General features: G+C 41.9%; 1 protein-coding gene across 1 annotated transcript in view; it reads right to left on the bottom strand.

Moving 5' to 3' along the window:
• Positions 1-737: 737 nt before the first annotated feature.
• Positions 738-19,677, bottom strand: part of ip6k1 (inositol hexakisphosphate kinase 1) — a 34,182-nt gene continuing 15,242 nt past the window's right edge. Inside the window, 9 exon segments of the mRNA XM_044210585.1 lie at positions 738-4,750; positions 4,752-5,113; positions 7,182-7,415; positions 7,907-8,082; positions 10,216-10,397; positions 11,226-11,460; positions 16,208-16,334; positions 16,597-16,739; positions 18,060-18,310. Of these exon segments, the coding sequence (XP_044066520.1) occupies positions 4,594-4,750; positions 4,752-5,113; positions 7,182-7,415; positions 7,907-8,082; positions 10,216-10,397; positions 11,226-11,460; positions 16,208-16,334; positions 16,597-16,710 (1,587 nt within the window). The 5' untranslated portion in view covers positions 16,711-16,739; positions 18,060-18,310 and the 3' untranslated portion in view covers positions 738-4,593.

The raw sequence follows: 19,677 nt of genomic DNA, 5'->3' as shown, positions 1-19,677 counted from the left end.
TCTTTAGATGTGATGAAGATGCAAAGAGGAATGATTACTTATGAATAATTGATACGGACCCACAGAGAAATATCAGCTGAATCTGCAGCTCCCGTCAGCTTTATAGTGAGTTTCAGCTCATTGTTTATCAGTCCGGCCCACAACTTTACTGTTTTGTTTCACTCTCTCCGCCCTCATAGTGCCGTTTTCGGCCGCAGCAGGCAGCTGTTTTCAGTGAGAAAGTGGAGCATTTAGCAGCTAAAGAGCCAGATGTTTCCCTCAGGAGTTGGTAGAGACCAAAAAGAGAGAGAGTATTGGACTTAAATTCATCAGGTGACAGAAACACGACTCCAAATGAATGCTAATGTTGCTCCATAACTGCTGGACGTGTAAATAAGCAACTGTTTGATAACAAGTTCACCATATCAACTTAAAAGGTGACGATATGTCAATGTTGTGTTCACTTGTTTTTTCTGCCCCCAAGTGGCCAAAAATATCAGTTATTGCAGTTTTAAGGTCGTGATTTAGTTCCTGGAACTATTTGGTCAAAAAGGGCCATTAGTGAATGTGTATTGAGATTTTCTACACCCTGATGAACTGACCCCACAGCTCTGTGATACTGAATTATACGAGTACGTCTCTGCATCAGCGACTGAAGAGAACTGGCAGTGTGTTATCAAAACCATTTCATATGACCCAGAACCTTCTGCTGTGGCTGGATTCACCTGTCTGGTCAGTAATTACAACATGAGCCCAAAAGCTTCTGGAAAGATTTAATCTCACTTACTTTCACTGTTCTAACAAACAGTCAGGATGATGTCAGATGCAGAAAATGCTGCTAAATAACTGATCAATCATTGCGGCTAATAATCATAAAGAAACATCATGATCGGAGAGGACATGTGGACCACCGCCGCTTTAGACTCTGTGATGACTGTAACAAGAATGTTTGACGCTGTGGTGGAAACTGGCCCAAACAGGAGGACGTTAATGTGCATGCAGTCCTTTACCAACTCCTTAAATGTGAAGTGAAACAAACCAAAGACTAAAGATGGCGTCTACCTTTGTTCTAACACACACACACACACACACACACATACATACACACACACGTTCAATAGAGTTTCCCACCTGAGCAACAACTCCACAGCAGGCACAAGTGTTGGGCTCAGTGAGCTGACTGAAGTCTGGATTTGCTGCGACAGTTTTCTTCATGAAACCCGATTTTGTGACTGAAGCCGAGTCAGCAGCAAATAAAACCGGCTTCAGTTAGCTCAAATAATACTGTGTATTCTCCTGACATTTCACACATTGTGTCTCTGATGCACTTAATTTCTTTACATTTTATACATTTGGGGTGGAGACATGTAAAAGACAAAACATTACCACACACATGGGTAAAGGTACAATAAAAAAATAAATTATCACCTCGATAAACCAAAAATAAAATATTCATATTTGCTCTCTCTTATTCCAGCTCCTGGGGTTGAGTTCCTGTTGCTGTCCAGCAGGGGGCGGTGCTGCGTCGCAGCCGGTCTCTGGAACTTGGTGACGGAAGCATAAATGGACAAATGTGATTGGCTAACACGGTCTCATCAGGACCAATCAGATGAGATAAATGGTGACATCTTCAAATGAGACATTGCGGCCAATTCTGCTGAGTTACCAGGAAAAAACCTGTCAAAATTAGTTGAAGGGGAGTTTTTTTTTTTTCATTGCAATGAACATGAATTTGAATATTTTATGTGATTTTGCACAGATTTGCCACATTGTGATTTTATCAGATATATATGTATATAATATATGTAAGAAAAATATTATTCTTATTAAATGTTCTTGTTATTCACCCAGCCATAACTCAAAGAATAAGGCTGGTTTTATTCTATATTTTTCTATTGTCAACTAATCCCATGAAAAGACGGACAGTCTGTTTGTCCGTCGCTGAACACTGACGTCCTTACTCTGTCTGTGGCACTCAGCTCCAAGACCATTTGTTCCTACTGAAGATGTAAATCTTTAAAAAATGGTTCACAAATGTATAGTTGACAAAACAACCCCACCACAAGGTCCATTAAGTAGTTGTTTCTGGAGCTTTTGATCATATCACACAATCCATTGTTTCTATTTTTATGAGCACTTTAAGGACTTCTCTTCCATGTTGGCTCAAATGTAGGGATTGAAAATTCATTCTTGACATGGAAACAGCAACAGGAAACACCAATTAGTTGCTGTTCTGGAGATTTCGATCTTTAAAAGCCAACATGGACGAAAAGTCTTCAAAGCTTTTAAAAATGTGAACATCTATAATTCCACGACAACGGAGCAACTCGATCAGGTACTAAATGGACACTGTGGGAAGATTGTTTTGTCAACTGCTGTTTCCAAGGTCATGAATAAACTTTCAGGGACGCCCTGGTGGCCTAGGGGTTAAGGCGCCGATCATGAACCACAACGTCCCCTGATAGTCTAGCCAGAAATTTCCTGTCATCTCTCTACTGTCGGCTATCAAATAAAGGCATAAAATACCCCCCCAAAAATAATTTGATATATAAAAAGAACTTTCAAGCTCACAAATATATAATTTCTTTTTCTTTTTTTTAAGGCTCAGTAATTTCCTAAAACAGCTAAACACTGTAGTTATTAGCAAATGTTACTGAAACATGAGGAAATAGTGCATTTGTTGGAGACTATTTTCAGCGGTGAACGAATCCACATTTGGGGCAGCAGGACGGTGTGTGTGGGACTGAGTCAAAGTAAACTACAGTGTGTGTGTTCATGGTAATGAAGGAAAATGTCACCCAGTGCAAAGGAGTGACTCACTGATGTGTTTTTAATAGTTTTGAACAACAATGGAGCTCTATGGCACAGAGGAAGAAGATATATCAGGCTTTGGATACACACACAGTACTTGTTAGTGGATCAAGTCATTGTTGGTTTTGTTTTTTTCATGGGATTAGTTGACAATAAGTAGTTAAGAAAAATATCACCAGACCAGATTTGGGAAAGTAACACTTATGCTTTTGATATTACACAATAACCCAGAGGATGATTTTACAGGACACCGACTACTAACGTTTTTGAATAAAGCCCCAAAAACGGACATACAGCATTTTAGAAATTATCTATATTATCTCTCCTTAAAGCCTACTTCTATGATGCAGATTTCTGTTGCACTTTATCACCGTTCTCCCTGTGGGTGATGCTGCCCTCTGCACCGCTGAAGAAAAAAGTTGCCGTCTATCATCGCCATCTATTGCTTTAACAGATGCTTGGATGTGTTTCTGAATGCGTTTTCAAGGTAACGCTAAAGGAGTCTATTCACCTGTCCAGGTTTGGTTTCTGTAGAGAAAGAGGAGTGTGTGTGGTTGGGGGTGGGGGGGAGGGGGCTGAGGATGGTAAAGTGAGTGTTGGCCAACTTCAGTGGGCGGCCCCTGGGATCCAGCTGCTTGGTCGTTCAGAGAGGACGCTCGGTCCCGCTGTGCTGTCAAACAGCTCCACAGACAACTGCTCCCGGGATGTGTGTGTGTTTGAGTGTGTGTGCTCTTGTTTGTCTATTTTGTTGAGGACCAATTTGAGTTTTGGAGCTTGGGAGTTCCGCCATTTTTGGATGGTCCTCACATCCTTCCAAGTTTGACTTGGTGTTATGGTTGAAGACCCCCTCCACTCATAAGTGTGCGTATTGTTTATGTGGATGTTTGAGCTTCACTGTGCAGAACGATGCATGTTTGACACTATAAGGCTGTTTTCACATTCATCTTCTGATATTTGTTTCTCTGTGCTCATCTGAGTTTAAAGATCCCCTCCAGACATGTTTTAAGACGTATAAAAATTCTGTACATTAGTATGTTTTTCTATGAAAACTGACCTCATTAAAATCTACTCCTTGTCCCTGATTGAAAAATCCAGAATCCAGGAATATGCAAATATTTTTTCTTTCAAAAGTTTAACTGCTGGACACAAGATGTCACTGAAGAACCAATTCTCACTCAAGACCAGGAACTAATTGTGATGCTCATATCTACACGTGTTAAACTCAGAGTTAAGGTTTCCCTCTTCAGCAGATTAACGTGAAAACAGCCTTCTAGTGTCAAACTCTGCACATGTCATTCTGCACGATGAAGCTCAAACATCCAACTGACGTAACAATAAGAAAAACACATTTTCGGAGTGGAGGGAGACTTTAAGGTTAGAAATCAGTTTAGGGTGAGAGTTTGGGTGACGGTTGTGGTTAGGCATTTAGTTGTGATGGTTAAGGTTAGGGGCTAGGGAATGCATTATGTCAATGAGGGTCCTCACAAGTATAGAAGTACAAATGTGTGTGTGTGTGTGTGTGTGTGACAGAGGTTCTCCATGTCAGCTTGAAGTTGCAGCCATTTCAGCTCCACTGTCCCACCTCTTGGCTGTTGCTATAGTAACTACTCGACTGTAGAATGCCCATGTTGCCATGGTGACATGCTGAAGAACCCTGTTCCATATTTACAACCAAACCGTCTCAGTTCTTGAGAAAACTGCGGCACGACCTGAACTAACTCACAACAAGCTGTGTGTGTGTGTGTGTGCGTGTGTTTGCGTGCGTGTTTGCGTGTGTGTGTGTGTGTGTGTGTGTATTCAAAGCTACAGCAGGTTGTCATCTCGCAGGCTCTCCAGGATCTGGACCAGGCTCTCCAGTCCGAACACGTAGCCCCGGTCCGGGCCGTCGTGCACCGCAGTGTCGCCGCGGAAACCCTTGAAGGTGGAGTGGGCGAAGTCGATCATACGTACGTCGACCAAGGGGGCTGCTGGGGCTGGGGGTCGGAGGAGGGGGGAAGGAAGTCAAGCTGGGAGCAGGGGAGGAGGAGTCTGGATGGGGATGAGGTGAGGAGAGAGGGGGGAGGAAGGAGTGGCAGTCTGACTTGGTGGGAGGGGCCTGTGGGGGAGAATGAGGGGAGGGGGAGGGCGGAGCCATCAGTCCAGGTCCCTGAGAGGACAGTGAACGAGGGTCTGGTTTCTGGCTCATGTCCGTTTCACAGGGAGCGTCAGGGGCCGGAGGCGCGTGGGGCCCGGTGCCACAGTGGGGCTCTGCAGGGGCCGCAGGAGTCTTCTGTTGCGAGGCCGCATGCTGCCCAGAGCTGAGGACTGAAGGGCCCTCAGGTTTCTACAGACAGAATCAAACACAGTAGTGATCAGTATGAACCTGACCAGCTACAAACACCACGCACATATTATCACCGTCACCTGATATAAACATCCTTCACAGTTTACAGACCCACTTTGATCTACCGTACTTACGTGCACACAGTTTTTCCTGTGCAGTGAGGGATTGTTGAGACATTTCAGGTGCACTCGCTTTCAGTGTGACCTCCAAATAAAGTGGTTTAGATAACGTGTTTCTTGACTACATATATTTGAAGTTAAAAGTCTAAAAGTGGGATGAGACATTAAAATTTTAAAATCCTCTGAGATTCATTCCATTAATAAGGTGCAAAGTAGTGGAAGGCAGTCTTTCCAAGTTCAGTATATTTTATCAGAGGGGTAGTTAGAGTTAAACAGTACAATTCTGAGGCAGCTTTTGCAGGAGACCTTTATAAATAAAAATGATCATAGCTCTCTTCTTGTTGCTAGTGAGGACCAGCCTACTGTTTCATATAGTACACAGTGATGAGTACGATATTTATCTCCTGTAATGAAACGCAAAGCACAACGATAAACTGCATTAAAGTCGAGTGAGCAGCATGAGAATAAAGGATATCGCCATAGTCAAGCACAGACATGATGGTTGACTGAACAATCATTTTCCAGTCCTCAAGACAGAAACATGCTTTATTCAGATATAAGAGATTTCCCTCAGGAGTTGGTAGAGACCAAAAACAGACTAAAAGAGTGAATATTGGACTTACATTCATCAAGTGGACAGAAACACGACTCCAAATAAATGACATGTTGCTCTGTAACTGCTGGATGTGTAAATATGCTAACAAGTTCACCATATAAACTTAAAAGGTGATGATATGTCAATGTTGTGTTGTGATGCTGTCATGTGTCACACAGCTGTGATTTGATGTTTCAATGAGACACATCCAAGAGGGTTTATTTCATAAGAAAAAAACTTGTATTGTGAGAAAACAGAAGATGATGTATTCCAAGAAATAAGTGTTTGTGGGTGGGAAGCCAGTGAGGGACCACATCCTTGTTGCAGCACTAGAGACTGGTTGGTTGGGGTGTCTGCAAGAAGTGGGATATTCAGCATCTCACAGTGTGTTGCAGTCAGGGCAGGATTAACTCACTAGGGGGCCCCAAGTTACTTTGATTATAATTTGAAAGCAAATCCATTACATGTATGTAAGCATAATATTACCTGTAAGATTTGATACAGGGCCCTTCTACAAGAAAAGGTAAAAATGCAGGAAGTATGCAGTTAATCGAATCACCACAAAGTACTTGCTGCATAACTCATCTTGGACTTTGGGGCCCTTGAGGGTCTGGGGCCCCTGGGCCTGGTTGGTAATCCAGGCTTGGCTGCAGTTACTTTTGTGGAATGTAAACAAACCTCATCTGGGTTTCACCTCTCGCTTTTATAGTGAAAATTCTGAACTATGAACAGTGTCGGCTCAAAATTTCTTTTATCAATTAGTCAGACTGGCTACGGTGGCTAGGCTAACAATAGCCATGTTAGCTATGGCTATCTCCAATATGAGCTTTTGAGTAAAGATATTACTTTACTGTCATTTCAAAAGCATATCGCACATATCACAACAACAGAATGACAGCAGAAACTTATACATTCCTTTATTTGCAGCGCTATGTTGTGTTAACATTGTCAATAAAGAAAGAAAAAATATCCATTTACGGCGGTGCTTGTCGAAAAACTATCTCATTGGCATCACATTTGCATAATGCACCGGGGGCGGTACTGGTGTGACAGTGGCTTACTGCTGTTAAGCGGCACCTGCCGGTAGGAAACGGTATGTGCCGGTGGAACAGAGCGGCATACCACTCTAGGCCACTCAAGGATCGGCATATGACGCTGAACCACCAGTTGCATACGATCAGCCACTTTTCACTCTTGGCGCTGCTGCAAAGTTATGTCGTCTGACAGGTGTTCACTGAAGAATAAATTAGTCCTAATCCATCACACTTAGTTCAACTGATAAGCACATCATCACAGAGAAGATTTACCAAAACATACATTTTAATCCTTCAGAGTGTTTTAAGTGCTGGCTCACCTGTCCCTCATAGATGATGAGCAGTGAAGACGAGTAGAAGCGATAGGACGCCTGCCTCTCCAGCACAGTCTTCAGGCTGCGAAGCTTATTCAGGATTGGCTCAAAGAGGTCATGCCTCAGACCCTTTCCGTTGTGCATGTACTGGTAGAGGGCCTGGCGGAAGCCTTCGATTGACAGGCCGCGACCGTAGTACTTGTTCCTGCAGAGGTAGTGACCGGTGTTCAGCTGGTACACCTGCAGAGACAGGTGGGAAACCGCTCAAACGTCTCACTGACAACAGTACAACTGTTCACATTCAAGATATTTACATTCCTTCGCTTGTTCAATGCATTATGTAATATATTATACTGCACATGGAGTCAGATTTTCAAAATAAAATCAGACCATAGTAAGAAGAATCAACAACTGTGTCAAAAATCCAACATTTTTTTTTTTTTTGGAAAACAGTACTGACAATGTATTTTCCTATTTGCATGAGTTTAAGTTGTAATCTAATATTATAATGTTACTCTGAAGTACCCACCCCCAGAGACTTTATCCCATTTCTAGGTTCTTTGTTTAGAGTGAACTGTGACATTGACAAATTGTTGGATGTCCTAAAGATAAATGAGCCTGTATTATTTCTCCATCATCCTCAGGTGATTATCTTTTGTTCAGGACTGTCATGGACTGACGCTGCGATGTATTTGATGACGCTGTCTGAGCAGTAGCAGCGGTTGTTGTACCTGCATGCCACACACTCTGACTCCCAGCGTCGCTGAAGTGCTCTGTTCACATTTCTTCATCTGCCTGGCCGCCTTCTCCTCGGAGGCGTCGTCTCCGTGCTGCCTGGTGCCCATCTTCAGGTCCAGGATGCAGGGGTAAGAGAAGTGGTGAACCACGTTCTCCAACAACAGGAACTCTGGTTGAAACACTGCCGTTAAGGAGCAAATTTCTGTCTGACAAGCGAACCTTCCTTGATCTTCACCCAACCTGGAGATTTGTTATTGGGGTTGGAGAGATACACACAACACAATGTTCTGTATTTGAATCACATGTAATTATTTCTTTTGCATTTCTTATGCAAAAAAAGTGAACTAAATTTGTTAAACAATGCCATTAACAAAATATTGTAAATGAGCCAATGTGAAGTTAAATATTTCACATCTGCTACACTTTTAATGTTTCAACTGATCAGTCTAATAATTCTCTTCTGTATAATTCCATTCTTTACATTATAATGAACTATCAATGTTAAGCTATTGAGGTTTCATTAATAAAAATTCAACACTTCCTGCAAATGTTTCACATCAACATAATACAATGAAAATTAGAAATAAAATATTTAGATATTTAAATATTTATCTATTTAGATGAGGTACATAAAAGCATCGCTCACTATTTGAGAATTTGTAGTATCGTCCATTCATGGAAATATGGATCACACACTTCTATATAATACTATACACATATCTCTGCAATTTACACACAGAGAAATTACTATAGTAAAGTTATACTATACTATTCTATATATTAGGGTTGGGCAATATGACGAATACCGTGCAATGGTAGAAATGTGTCCACCATCTTTGTCACAGTGTTACTGTACTTTGTGTGACAGTACAGCATATAGCATATACAGTATATTTCACACATAAAAATGCCAACTGCCTTTTCTGATGTCTGATTCCTCATTCCCAGAAAGCTCTGAACAAGAAAATCCTGTCAGCCCCACAGATGATCACTGGAAGCTGATAATTTCATTAACCTTCTCTGACAGCAGCCCTGTTGAATCTGCTTTGACTGAAAACTGATGCGAGTGTGTGTTGCTGTGTTTTCCAGGCAGCTGCAGTCTGCTCTCTTTGAAGCGGAAGATAAAAACACAACCTCTGACCCGACAACCTCAGACACCTCCCAACCTCCCCTTTATTCCTGCCCTCTTCCTCACAGTCTCACTGACATTTAAGCCACGTTTCCACCAAGCAGTTCAATTTAGTTCAGTTCGTTACACATTAGAGCGGTTATTTTCGTGTTTCCATTGGCAGAAGTTGTGGATGGTACCAAAAGAACCACGCCATACCATCCCGTTTTTTCGTAACGCCTCTGTTGAGGTTCCAAGCGAGCTGAGCTGATACTAAAAGTTCAGCTGCAGACTGATAAAACACTGCAGACCACTGATTGGTCAGAGAGAATCGGAGCAACCAGAGTGGTCTGATGTAGGATTTCTCACTCTCCTGTTTTTTTCAGCAGTTTTTTGTCTTGCAGCCTTTTCTCAAATGAAGCTTGTCTCATTGTTGTGATAAACAACCACATATAATTGTTTTTATGTTGTAATTTTGGTGAACACGAAAAATTATTTGATGTCCTCTTTTGTGTTCTTGCTGTTATAAGAGTCGCGTAGCTCAGTTTGTAATGTGTGTGCGTAGCGAGTGTGTGGTTGAGCGAGTGAGAGAGAGCGAGCGCGGAAAAGTTACGGTGAATGCGAGCGGAGCAGAGGAAAAGGTCAGCAGTAAGTTGTCAATATGGCAGTAAATATACAGCGTAGGTTACAGTGTATCAGTTAGGGTCAGCTTCGCAAGACCGAGAAAAATCTCGTCTGTTGTTTCCCAACTGCTGGAAAAGTGAAGGGGGTTAGCCCAGAAGCCCTGATAACTACCCAGCCGTGTGTTATGTATGCTTTGAGCTTACCTTTTTTGATGTGTGTGTGTGCGTGCATCAACTCAGCCTAAAGCCAAGCTGAGTACTGTCTGTCGTGGAAAGGCAAAACAGATCCAGGGTTTAGGTACGTGTAGGTACGGGTTTCAAGGGTACTAGTGTTTGGTGGAAACGCGGCTTTATATCAAGTGCCTCTTATTGAACCGGTACACTTCTGCTCGACTGAAAAATCATCATCATAAGGTCCACTTCATAGTTTTTTTCAAGAGCTTTAAACTGCATGTCACGGTCTCCCTCAGCAGACGGAGTTAGTTTTGAAAGCTGCAGAAAAAGCTAGTAAATAGTAGATTTACAATTTTTTTGTTTGTATCAGTGGATGTGATTGGCTGAGGAAGGATACTGAAGAGTTTGCGGTCCTTGGATTCAGACCTCATGCGGCTGAGCTGCTGTTTGTGGCAGCGGAGGCTCCAAGGGTTGTAACTGATCTTCTCTGAACTCAAACCACTGTTCCAGTCCAACATCTGGAAGGGGACGTCGGAGTGGATCTTTGGGTCGAGCCTGGGACTCTTCAGCTCTGCAAGACTGCAGGGAGGAGGAGGAGAGGGAAAATAAATAATTGCAAAAATTACTGTTCGTGACCCTCTGTTCAGGTTCGACTTATTCACACAAATTTGACCGCTGGACTGTCCTGTTAGGTCTGCGTGTATTCGCCCCAAACAGCCAGCTGTACAGATGTAAACCTTACATCTGTGAGGCTTTAGGCACAGCAGTGCTTTGAGCTAAATGCTCACGTCAGCATTCTAACATGCTTATTATGACAATGCTAACATGCTGATGTTTAGCAGGTAGAATGTTTGCCATGTTCACCATCTTAGTTTAGCGTGCTAACATTTGCCAATCAGCCCTAAACATAAAGTACAGCTGAGGCTGATGGGAATGTCATTAGTTTTGCAGGTAGTAAGTATTTTGACCTGATGATGGCGCAAGAAGTCGGAGGATCGATGATCATCCTGAGGGGGACATGAATATGTGGACTAAGGACTACATTTCCAACAGTGCTGGGAGCAATGAATGCAATATAATGATTATTTTCATAATCAATTAATCTTTTTTGGATGAGTCAATATATAGAGAAAAATGCCCATCACAATTTCCCAGAGGCCAATGTGTCTTCAAATGTCTTCTGTTGACCAACCAACAGCCCAAAATTCAAAGATATTCAGTATAAAAGTGATATAAAAGCAGCAAATCCTCACAAGCTGGAACCAGAGAATTTTTGGAATTTTTCAGTGAGAAATTATCAGTATGAAATAGTTGTTGATTAATCTTCTGAACACCATCTAATAAATTAATTGACTGTTTCACCACTGGTTCATTTTTTGGAGATCTCTTCCTTTAACACGATCTTACTTTTCAGAGGTGTCGGTGTCGTGCGCCTCCCTCCTCTCGGGCCGCTCATCCTTGTGTTCAGAGGAGGAGCGATGGAGGCTGCGTCGGGAGTGCTTCCTCCTCGGCTGCTCCCTCTCCGGGGGTTCGCGCTCCTCATGCTCCGCAGTCCCTCCCTCCATGTTGTTCTCCACGTAGGGGTAGGCCACCAGGTTGATGTAGCCATCAGAGTCACATTCGAAACAAACCAGCACCATACCTGACAGGACGGAGCAAAATACTGTCAGGATGTTTAGAAATAACATTTATTACAATACCAAGACAGATTCACATATAAATATAATCCGTCTTCTAAAATACTTTGAAATGTTTAGAAAAGGGACAACCCGTCACAGCAACGAGACTCACCAAAGGAAGAAGTAACAAATGACGAGAGCATTTTTATTTTTAAAATTTTTTTAAAAAGGTCTTGATGGGTCTATTCAGTCATTAGTAACCGAGACAAGTCGGGCTGGGTTCAAATTATACTGAGTCTAATCAGGTGTGGTAGGGTCTTAATGTGTTGCGACGAGTCTCAGGTGCATGTGAATATGTCTAATAATACCCGTGGGGATTATCATCACAAAAGAAAAATGTGTTTTTTGAGGCAGACAGAGAATACAACTGTGACGTGCTGGAGAAATGACATGTATTGCAGCTTTAATTGGTGGAGCATCATGCTGCTGCCAGTGTTGCTCTTCTCTCTCTGTTTGAGTCCACCGTATTTTGGATCAGGTCTGATTATCCTTAAGTCTATTCAGTCCTGGTCTGACTGTTCCTTTGAAAAAAAAAAAAAGTTTTTATGCAAGTCTGGTTCAACTATGGGTCCATTTTGGATCAGGTCAAAGGTTTTGGTCCAATGTAGACTGCTACCTCCTAATGGCCTTCCTGCTAAAACAAGTCACAGACTGCAGCTCATTTGGAATTCAGCCGCAGGTGAAACAAATCTGAGCACATCAGTGCAGTCCTCTGAAATCTCCACTATCTACCTGTTTACTTTCACAATTCAGTTTAAGATCCTCCTGGTGGTATTAAAAGCTCTTAATGGTTCCACAGTCTATATCAGACATGCTGTGAGTTTATAAATCCAGGTCAGACTTCTCCAAATCCACTGAGCCTCCAGAACTAAAGCTGTTCTGGAAGCTCAAGGTGGAACAACATCTTACTAAAACACTTAATGTTGGGTTTTACTGTCATTTGTCATCCATCTGTATATAAAGATATAGTTAATGTAATGGAAATTCAATTGAGAAACTGTTTATAGATGGAATCCCCAGATAGGAATGTCTTCCAATGTTTTATTTAAACATTAAGCTGTTAGTTTTAACTTTTAAAAACAGAGTACAGCATCTCATCCCCGCTAAGTGAGACACTGAACATCCTCCCTGTTTGTCCAAACTGAATTTTGATGTCCGTTTGCTCACTGATGGGAAATCAACTCCAAAGATCAAGTCCAATCTAAAGAGTTAAATCTTCCCTTGAACAGTACAGCGTGTGCACACTGTCCACCGAAAACTGGACGTCTTCACCTCCTCCACACCCACGACACAAGGAGAAATCTGATAATGTCAAACAGTTTCTGGATGAAACAACCTTGACGGATTCAGGAAGTCGTCCCTAGGCAGCTGTCTGTCTGTCTGCTGTTTTTTATCAGCAGGACAATGGTAGTGGGCAGAGATCCAGGGCTAAACATAGACTCCTTATGGATCACTGTTGTCATGGCACTGGGACCCACAACACTGGTGGGAATACAGACATACTAGTAACTGCAGGTCAATGTATTGGGAATATATCCCCTATGTAAAGTTGCTCAGTGTGCTAGAGACACTGAATAGCCGGACAAAGGTGGGATGTAGTTTAAGTAATAATCTGCAAATCTTAATATAAATAAATGTATGTTTTCGAAGTCCACATCAGATTTTGTTTTCTTTGTCAATAGATTTCTGTGTTCATAACGACAAAGTCAACATGCTGCTGTTTAGCAGGTGTACCATGTTCACAACCATGTTCATCTTAATTTTGCTTGTTAGCATGGTAACATTAGCTAATTAGCACTAAAAACAAAATATGTCATTAGTTAGGTGGGATATAGTATTAAGTAATCATCTACAACATTTGCAATATCTGTTTTGAAAGTCTGTTACATCTGCAACAATGTTTCATCCTACATCCAGCTCATTAAAGGTTTTCCCATTTCCTGTTGTAGATCCCAGTTCTATAATACTTTATAACATCCTGTTCTTGTACAGTATACACAAGACATCAAGACCTTTTCTACTGTTTTATATTAACAGGAAATGTTACAATATGTGTGGCATCGGAAGTCAATCAAACTGCAACTTCAGAATGCCACAAACAATTCAACTTCCCAAAGAGAAAGAACAATTGTTTCTTATTTAACGACCCTGCACAGCCCTCACAGGTGTTTTCACTTATACTGGATGATTGGAGTTCTGCTCTGGATGAAAACCAACAGGACAGTGAAGGAAATGTCAATTGTCCTTCCAAATGTAGCGCAAATTCTAACCAAATCTGCAGAAAATCGTCAATAGAAAATGCAAGTTGATGTGTGTTTTGATCCACTACCGTAATATGAATATTAAGAGTTTGTTAATGGGAAACAAAGTGGCTCGGACCGGGCCACACAACACTATTCCAGCCATGATTTGTGTGTCAGGTAACGTTAAATGACTTGCCCATGGACATTCAGCTAACTCTCTAGTTTGCCAAGATATGCTGTTGTTGTGATGTTAGCTATAGTAGCAGGAGAGTTGTGAGTATCGCTGTCTGGAGCTGGTTTGCTGGCTCTGGGAAACCGTCTCGTCCTCTCTGGCTGTTAGCTTCACAGCAGCAACTGTAGGGACAGTTTGCTAACCCACGACCTAGCTAACGTTAGTTACATTACTTGCTGTGTCGTTGTTCGCTCTGTATCATGATATTTGTCATGTTATTGGATTTCTCCAGAATCGCATACACCAGCTTTAATCAAGCAATCTGTGCACACCCACACAGTCATTACGAGAGGTCTAATCAAGCACAATAAGTGAAAACACCTGTGTGGGTGCACTGTGGTTGTGCAGGAGATTTAACACTTATTTTTCTGTCTTCCGAGATCTTTCCAGAGCTTTCTCACCACGCTTTGCAATGAACTTTTTTGCAGCTGGGAGTAACACAGATTTCTATTGTGCAATGCATTGTGGGACAATAGTGTCAAAAAAGTCAGTATGCAACAAGACATTTTTACGTCACAGAGAGATGAAACTAATGTTTGAGTGTCAGGTCCCTCGTGTTTTGTCTGTTGCCTCACTGTCGTGACTTAGAAGCACACCTAAATGGAACAGAGCCATCATTGATGTTATTAGTTACACCTGCTCCATCCACCATCAAAATCTCTCTTCAGCTCCCACCCTCCCTTCATCCCTGCCCCCCACGCTACCACCCGCACTTTCGTCATCGTCTCCTCTCTTACATAGTTTGCTAAAATGATAAATAGGTCACATACATGTAGCAGAGGATGAGGTGTGTGTGTGTACGCTGGCTGTCAAAGTGTGTTTGGGTCTGTAACTACAGCAAAAGCAAGAGGAATCAGCTACAGTATGTGCCTGGTGATAAAGAGCAGAGCAGCTAAACCACTTTACTGCCAGTAAACATCTGCACTTCCGTCCTCGTCTTCTGTCTGTCTGCCTCTCCATCCGCCACTGAACCCAGAGGAGTAAAGATTATTTAGAGCAGTGTTTGAACTACGGGTTAGCCAGAGGGGGCTGAGCTCCCCTAAAAGAGACCTAGCTTCCCTGAAAGCAACAAAAGTTCAAAAGACCCAAAAGTCTGGGGGCATGACAAAAGACTAATAAATCAACCAATACATTATAACATCTCTAAACCTCATGTCATCAAAATACAGAAAAGGTATCTCTGCACATCTGAATGTGAGCTAGGTGCATCACAGGACAGTAAAAGTTGAATAAAACTCTCACACACTGTCTCTCTTATTGCTGGCTTATTTCATATTTAATACAACATTTCAACCAAAATCATTCGGTCTAGCAGTAAGCATTTCTAATCCTACAATGAATGATATGACAAATAAAAATAAATGTCCCATAAGTGCACTACTCTTGAATGTGTTTGCGGCTCTTTGAATTGGTCTTTATCATCTGTCGATAACATAATTGATGTAGATGTGGCAGAGTGCATTTTTATGTATTATGTCTGTGGGTTGCTTTCATATTGTTTTGTTTTGTGCCCCAAGCTGAATGTGTAAGTGTTGTGTGTGGATCTGGTGTCAGATTAGATGGATTTATCTAAAGTAAACTCATCTATAATCTTGTGTTGTGGCTGCGGTGAAATGGCCACTACAAGACAGGTGTTGACACTCCGTAAAAGAACCAGCGTCGGAGAATATGTGTTCACAATGTAGAGTGGCTACAAGTTGAGGCCACAAGTAAGTTTCGTATAGTTATCGTCACAAAAACCACTATCTATTCCAGCTACGACAGACTGAATGCACAGGACATGCCTCAGACCTGAGTCAGTTGTAACACCATAATAAGTGTTGTGATTGGGAGAGAGTGCAAACTTTAGCAAGTGAGTAGAAAAGTCAAAATGGACAGCTGAAAGCAATGGATAGACGGTTGAAATGTCTAGTTTCTGCCAATCCGAGTCGTAGTAGTATGAATGCAAACTTGACCAAACCAAGAAAAAAAAAAAAAAAAAAAGACCAAGCCTAAACACAGACAACTCCAGGATAAATGTCTCGTAACGGATTCACCGTTTTCTATGCAGTGAAATTTTATTGAACAACTCTATGAAGGGATACGAAGAGGGGGTAATTGAGTCCATTGATAATAGTGTTGTGGAGTGGAGTACGTCAGACAAAAAGGGTTGGTAGAGGTTGGTATAGCTCACCAACAAATCCAGCTCGCATCCATGGCTACACTAATACTAAACATCAGTGAGTTGTGACTGACCTTTGTACTCCGGAGTGAACTCCTTCATCTCTGGAGGCAGAGACTCGTAGAAGCGCTGCTCTCTGCTGATCAGAGGCTTACACACTGTGTGGTCATCATAACGCATCATACTGGTGTGACCCCCCACCTGAAAACATAGACACATGAAAACAGGTGAGAGAGAAAACAGGCAAAACAGGTAACATAAAAACTTAAATATCTACTGGAACATTATCACAAACAGGATACTGAGACTCTTTATTTCTTCATATACTTCAGATGTTTAAGTTTGGTTTTGTTTGAGGGAAAGTGTTTTTTTTTTTTTCCAGATAAAAATAAAAAGATTCATATCATCACGGAGCTTTACCTTTATTTCAGCTTTTCTGAAACACACACTATTTCCTACCCACCTGGTGTATGAAGGGCTCCAGCGGAACGCCTCCTGCTCGTCGTAGTGAAGCCCCTCCCCCTGGCCCCGCCCCCTGTAGCTTGCTGTCCATGTTGTTGGTGTGAGGGAGGCACATGGCTCCTGGCGGACGCACCGCAACTCCTCCTGCAGAGGAGAGATGGAATTATCAAAAGGGGTGACAGGGAGAACTCTTCTTCTGTCTGTGTTTCACAGTGAAGCTGCCAGTATACTTCATCATAACAGCTCGTCGGATGGTCGAATACCTTCGGGAAAACCCCTCCCCCCCACACCTGTGATAACAGACAACACTTAGTTCTTTTCTAGTATAACCCGGCCCTGAGGCCTTGTGCACAGTTCTGCTCAGGCAGCAGCTCTCACTCGGGTTGAGTATCATTTAAAATGTTAGTGCTAGTGCCGATACGATACCGGAGTTTCTGTTGTGATGCAGCAAATCAATTTCCCTTTGAGATAATAAAGATTTGCAATCAATCAATACCAAAATTATTGAAACCTTACTTTGAGAAATATGAACAAGTTTTTCCCTGATTTTTATTTTATATAACAAGCCAAAGTTTTCAAACGTTAAATGGTGTCTAAACATAAGCAAATCTTTGCCCCAAAAAACACAGTCTAAAATAGGCAAATTTATGATTTAAATCAGAAACTATCTGATCAAAAAATAAGGAAACAAGATTAGAAATCTGACCAGACATTTGATGTCAGCTTTTGTTACTCGGTGTACAAGTTAAAGTCTTTGACACTCAGTGTCACAGACACATTTCAGTTACTGTTAAGAAATGTTAAGGTTAAGACTGGCAGGTGTTCTCTGCAGTTTGTGCTAAGATGAAACCTGCAGCACACAAAATCAAGGTTCTTTCAGACAGCAAGTTGTTCCCGCTGCATTTGCCGTCCGTGTTGTGTATTTTGATTGATCCTAATAACAACCTCTACCATGTGCTACAGGTTGCTGCAATCAACAATTTCACAACGTAGCCTAATTTCACAAAATTGAGAGCATGGTTGTTTTTTTTGTTGGATGACCTGTTTGCCCACTGCTGATGGAGAGGTGTGTAACTCAGTGAACTCAGATACCAGTAAAATTAGCTCCTGTATTGTTTTCCTCAGTGTGCTTTCCGTGGTTGCCATGGTGACATGGCGAGCCACAGTGAAAAAAAAAAAAAAAAAAAAAAAAGTTCAGTTAACCATTATCAATTTAGGCAATTCGCTATATTAATGTACCTTCTGTACCTTCACTTCTTTACAGTCATTACTTCCCGTTCTGTGATCTCACATTGTGGCAATACAAATAAAATTGACTTGACATATTCCTTCACATTTTTATTGGTCTGATATAATGGAATTTATCAAAAATGATTAGAAATATTTATTTGGTTTTAATTATCAATCAATGACCTGCAACTGACAGACTGTAATACATGATGGTGGTCCAGGTCCCGGTCTTACCCTGGGCATGGGCTCTGGTGTGCAGTGATGGGGAGGGGGGGGCACAGGGCACCACAGGCTGCTGGGAGCGCACGCCGGCCCCGGGGGGAGGCGGCGCCAGACCGAAAAACCACCTTGCAAAGCCTCCAATCAGAGTGCTCCAATCCACTGCCGGCAGCAGAGAGACCCAACCAGGACAGGGGGTGGGGAGGGGGCAGAGTTGGGTGGAGTGCAGGAGAAGCAGGGTGTCAGTTAGGCAGGATCACCGCTTCCTGTAGAGAGAGGAAATGACACCCTGTTGAGTTTAATTGTTTAATGTGTGTTTAAAGCTACGTTAACTGATTTTTTGGCCACTTACAGAAAAGTCAATGCTTTGTAAAACTATGAAAGAAGCTAAAACGCTCCGTAGAGCTGAGGGGAACTGAAGTGGGTAATACGGTGTAGTCCCTCATTCGTCCAGGAGTGTTCTATCGTAGAAAAGGTTTCAGTCGTAGTCATCTAGACGTTTCGGAAACGTCTTGATTCTGAAAACAGTGTCCAGATGACTACGACTGAAACCTTTTCTACAATGAAGTGGGTAATACTTCTCTGTGGGTTTGTCACTTTGAGTGAGCCCATTACACATTACACACAGTCATTAGATCCATTGTTAATAAACATATTGATGAGTGCAGTTATTTTAAGTTGAAAAAAAAAAAAATGTTCAGAAACAAATTGTTTATGCTGAGTTTGTCTGTGATTTAAACTGGTGGAGCTGGTTGGGAACAAGTGAAGTCACAACTGAAGAGAAGACACATTTTGGGGGGGAAAAAATCCCAGACACATTATGTTACATTATGTTATCCTCCAGCTCATTGTCATTTACAACAGTTTTGATCTAGAGGAGTCTGAACCAGGCAGCTTAGAAAAATAACACACTCACAATTTTCTGGGCATGTCGCCACAAACAGTTGACATTAAATGTTTCAGCACGTCGGCTTCGACCAGACTGTCTCTCACACACACACACACAGAGCGTACACAAATACAGACACACACATATTTTGATTCTCTACATAGCTCAATGAGCAGGGCGATGCAGCGGCACTGCCAGGGTGTGAAAAGACGTTCCCCTCTACACGATCCTGTTGGCTTCTAATGATGTGGAGGATTCACAGGAGGAGTCCGGTTCCACAGGGGAATGATTTTAACTCCTTTTAACTTTAACTAAGCTCTGTGTTTGGAGAGCCATTCCTAAACAAGAGAACGTATTAAGCAATTTAAGGATCGAGAAATTAAAAAAAAAATCCTACTGTATCAACTGGGACCTTCAACTTCCTGGAAAACACTTTACTCCCAAAAAAAAAAAAAAAACTGTTTAAAGATACGGTCCGTGATTTTGTTGTAGCGATCCCAGATGTCCTCGCAGCTCTCTGCTGATTATTTGAAACTCCACTGAGGATATTTGGATATATGGTGATTCAGGATTTATTGTCCAATAAGCAGTCAGCACACAAATCTGAGCAACAGAATGAAATCAAAGCTTATCTCTTGCTGAGTAACATCTGAAATAAAAACCACAATTATAAAATGATTAGCATTTGAAACAATGATGCTGGAGACGAAAACAATGGAGTACAACGCCAGATTTTTTTTCAAT

The sequence above is a fragment of the Siniperca chuatsi genome, linkage group LG2, assembly GCF_020085105.1.
Source record: "Siniperca chuatsi isolate FFG_IHB_CAS linkage group LG2, ASM2008510v1, whole genome shotgun sequence".
Taxonomy (NCBI): Eukaryota; Metazoa; Chordata; class Actinopteri; order Centrarchiformes; family Sinipercidae; genus Siniperca; species Siniperca chuatsi.
This window is presented reverse-complemented; position numbering and strand designations above follow the sequence as displayed.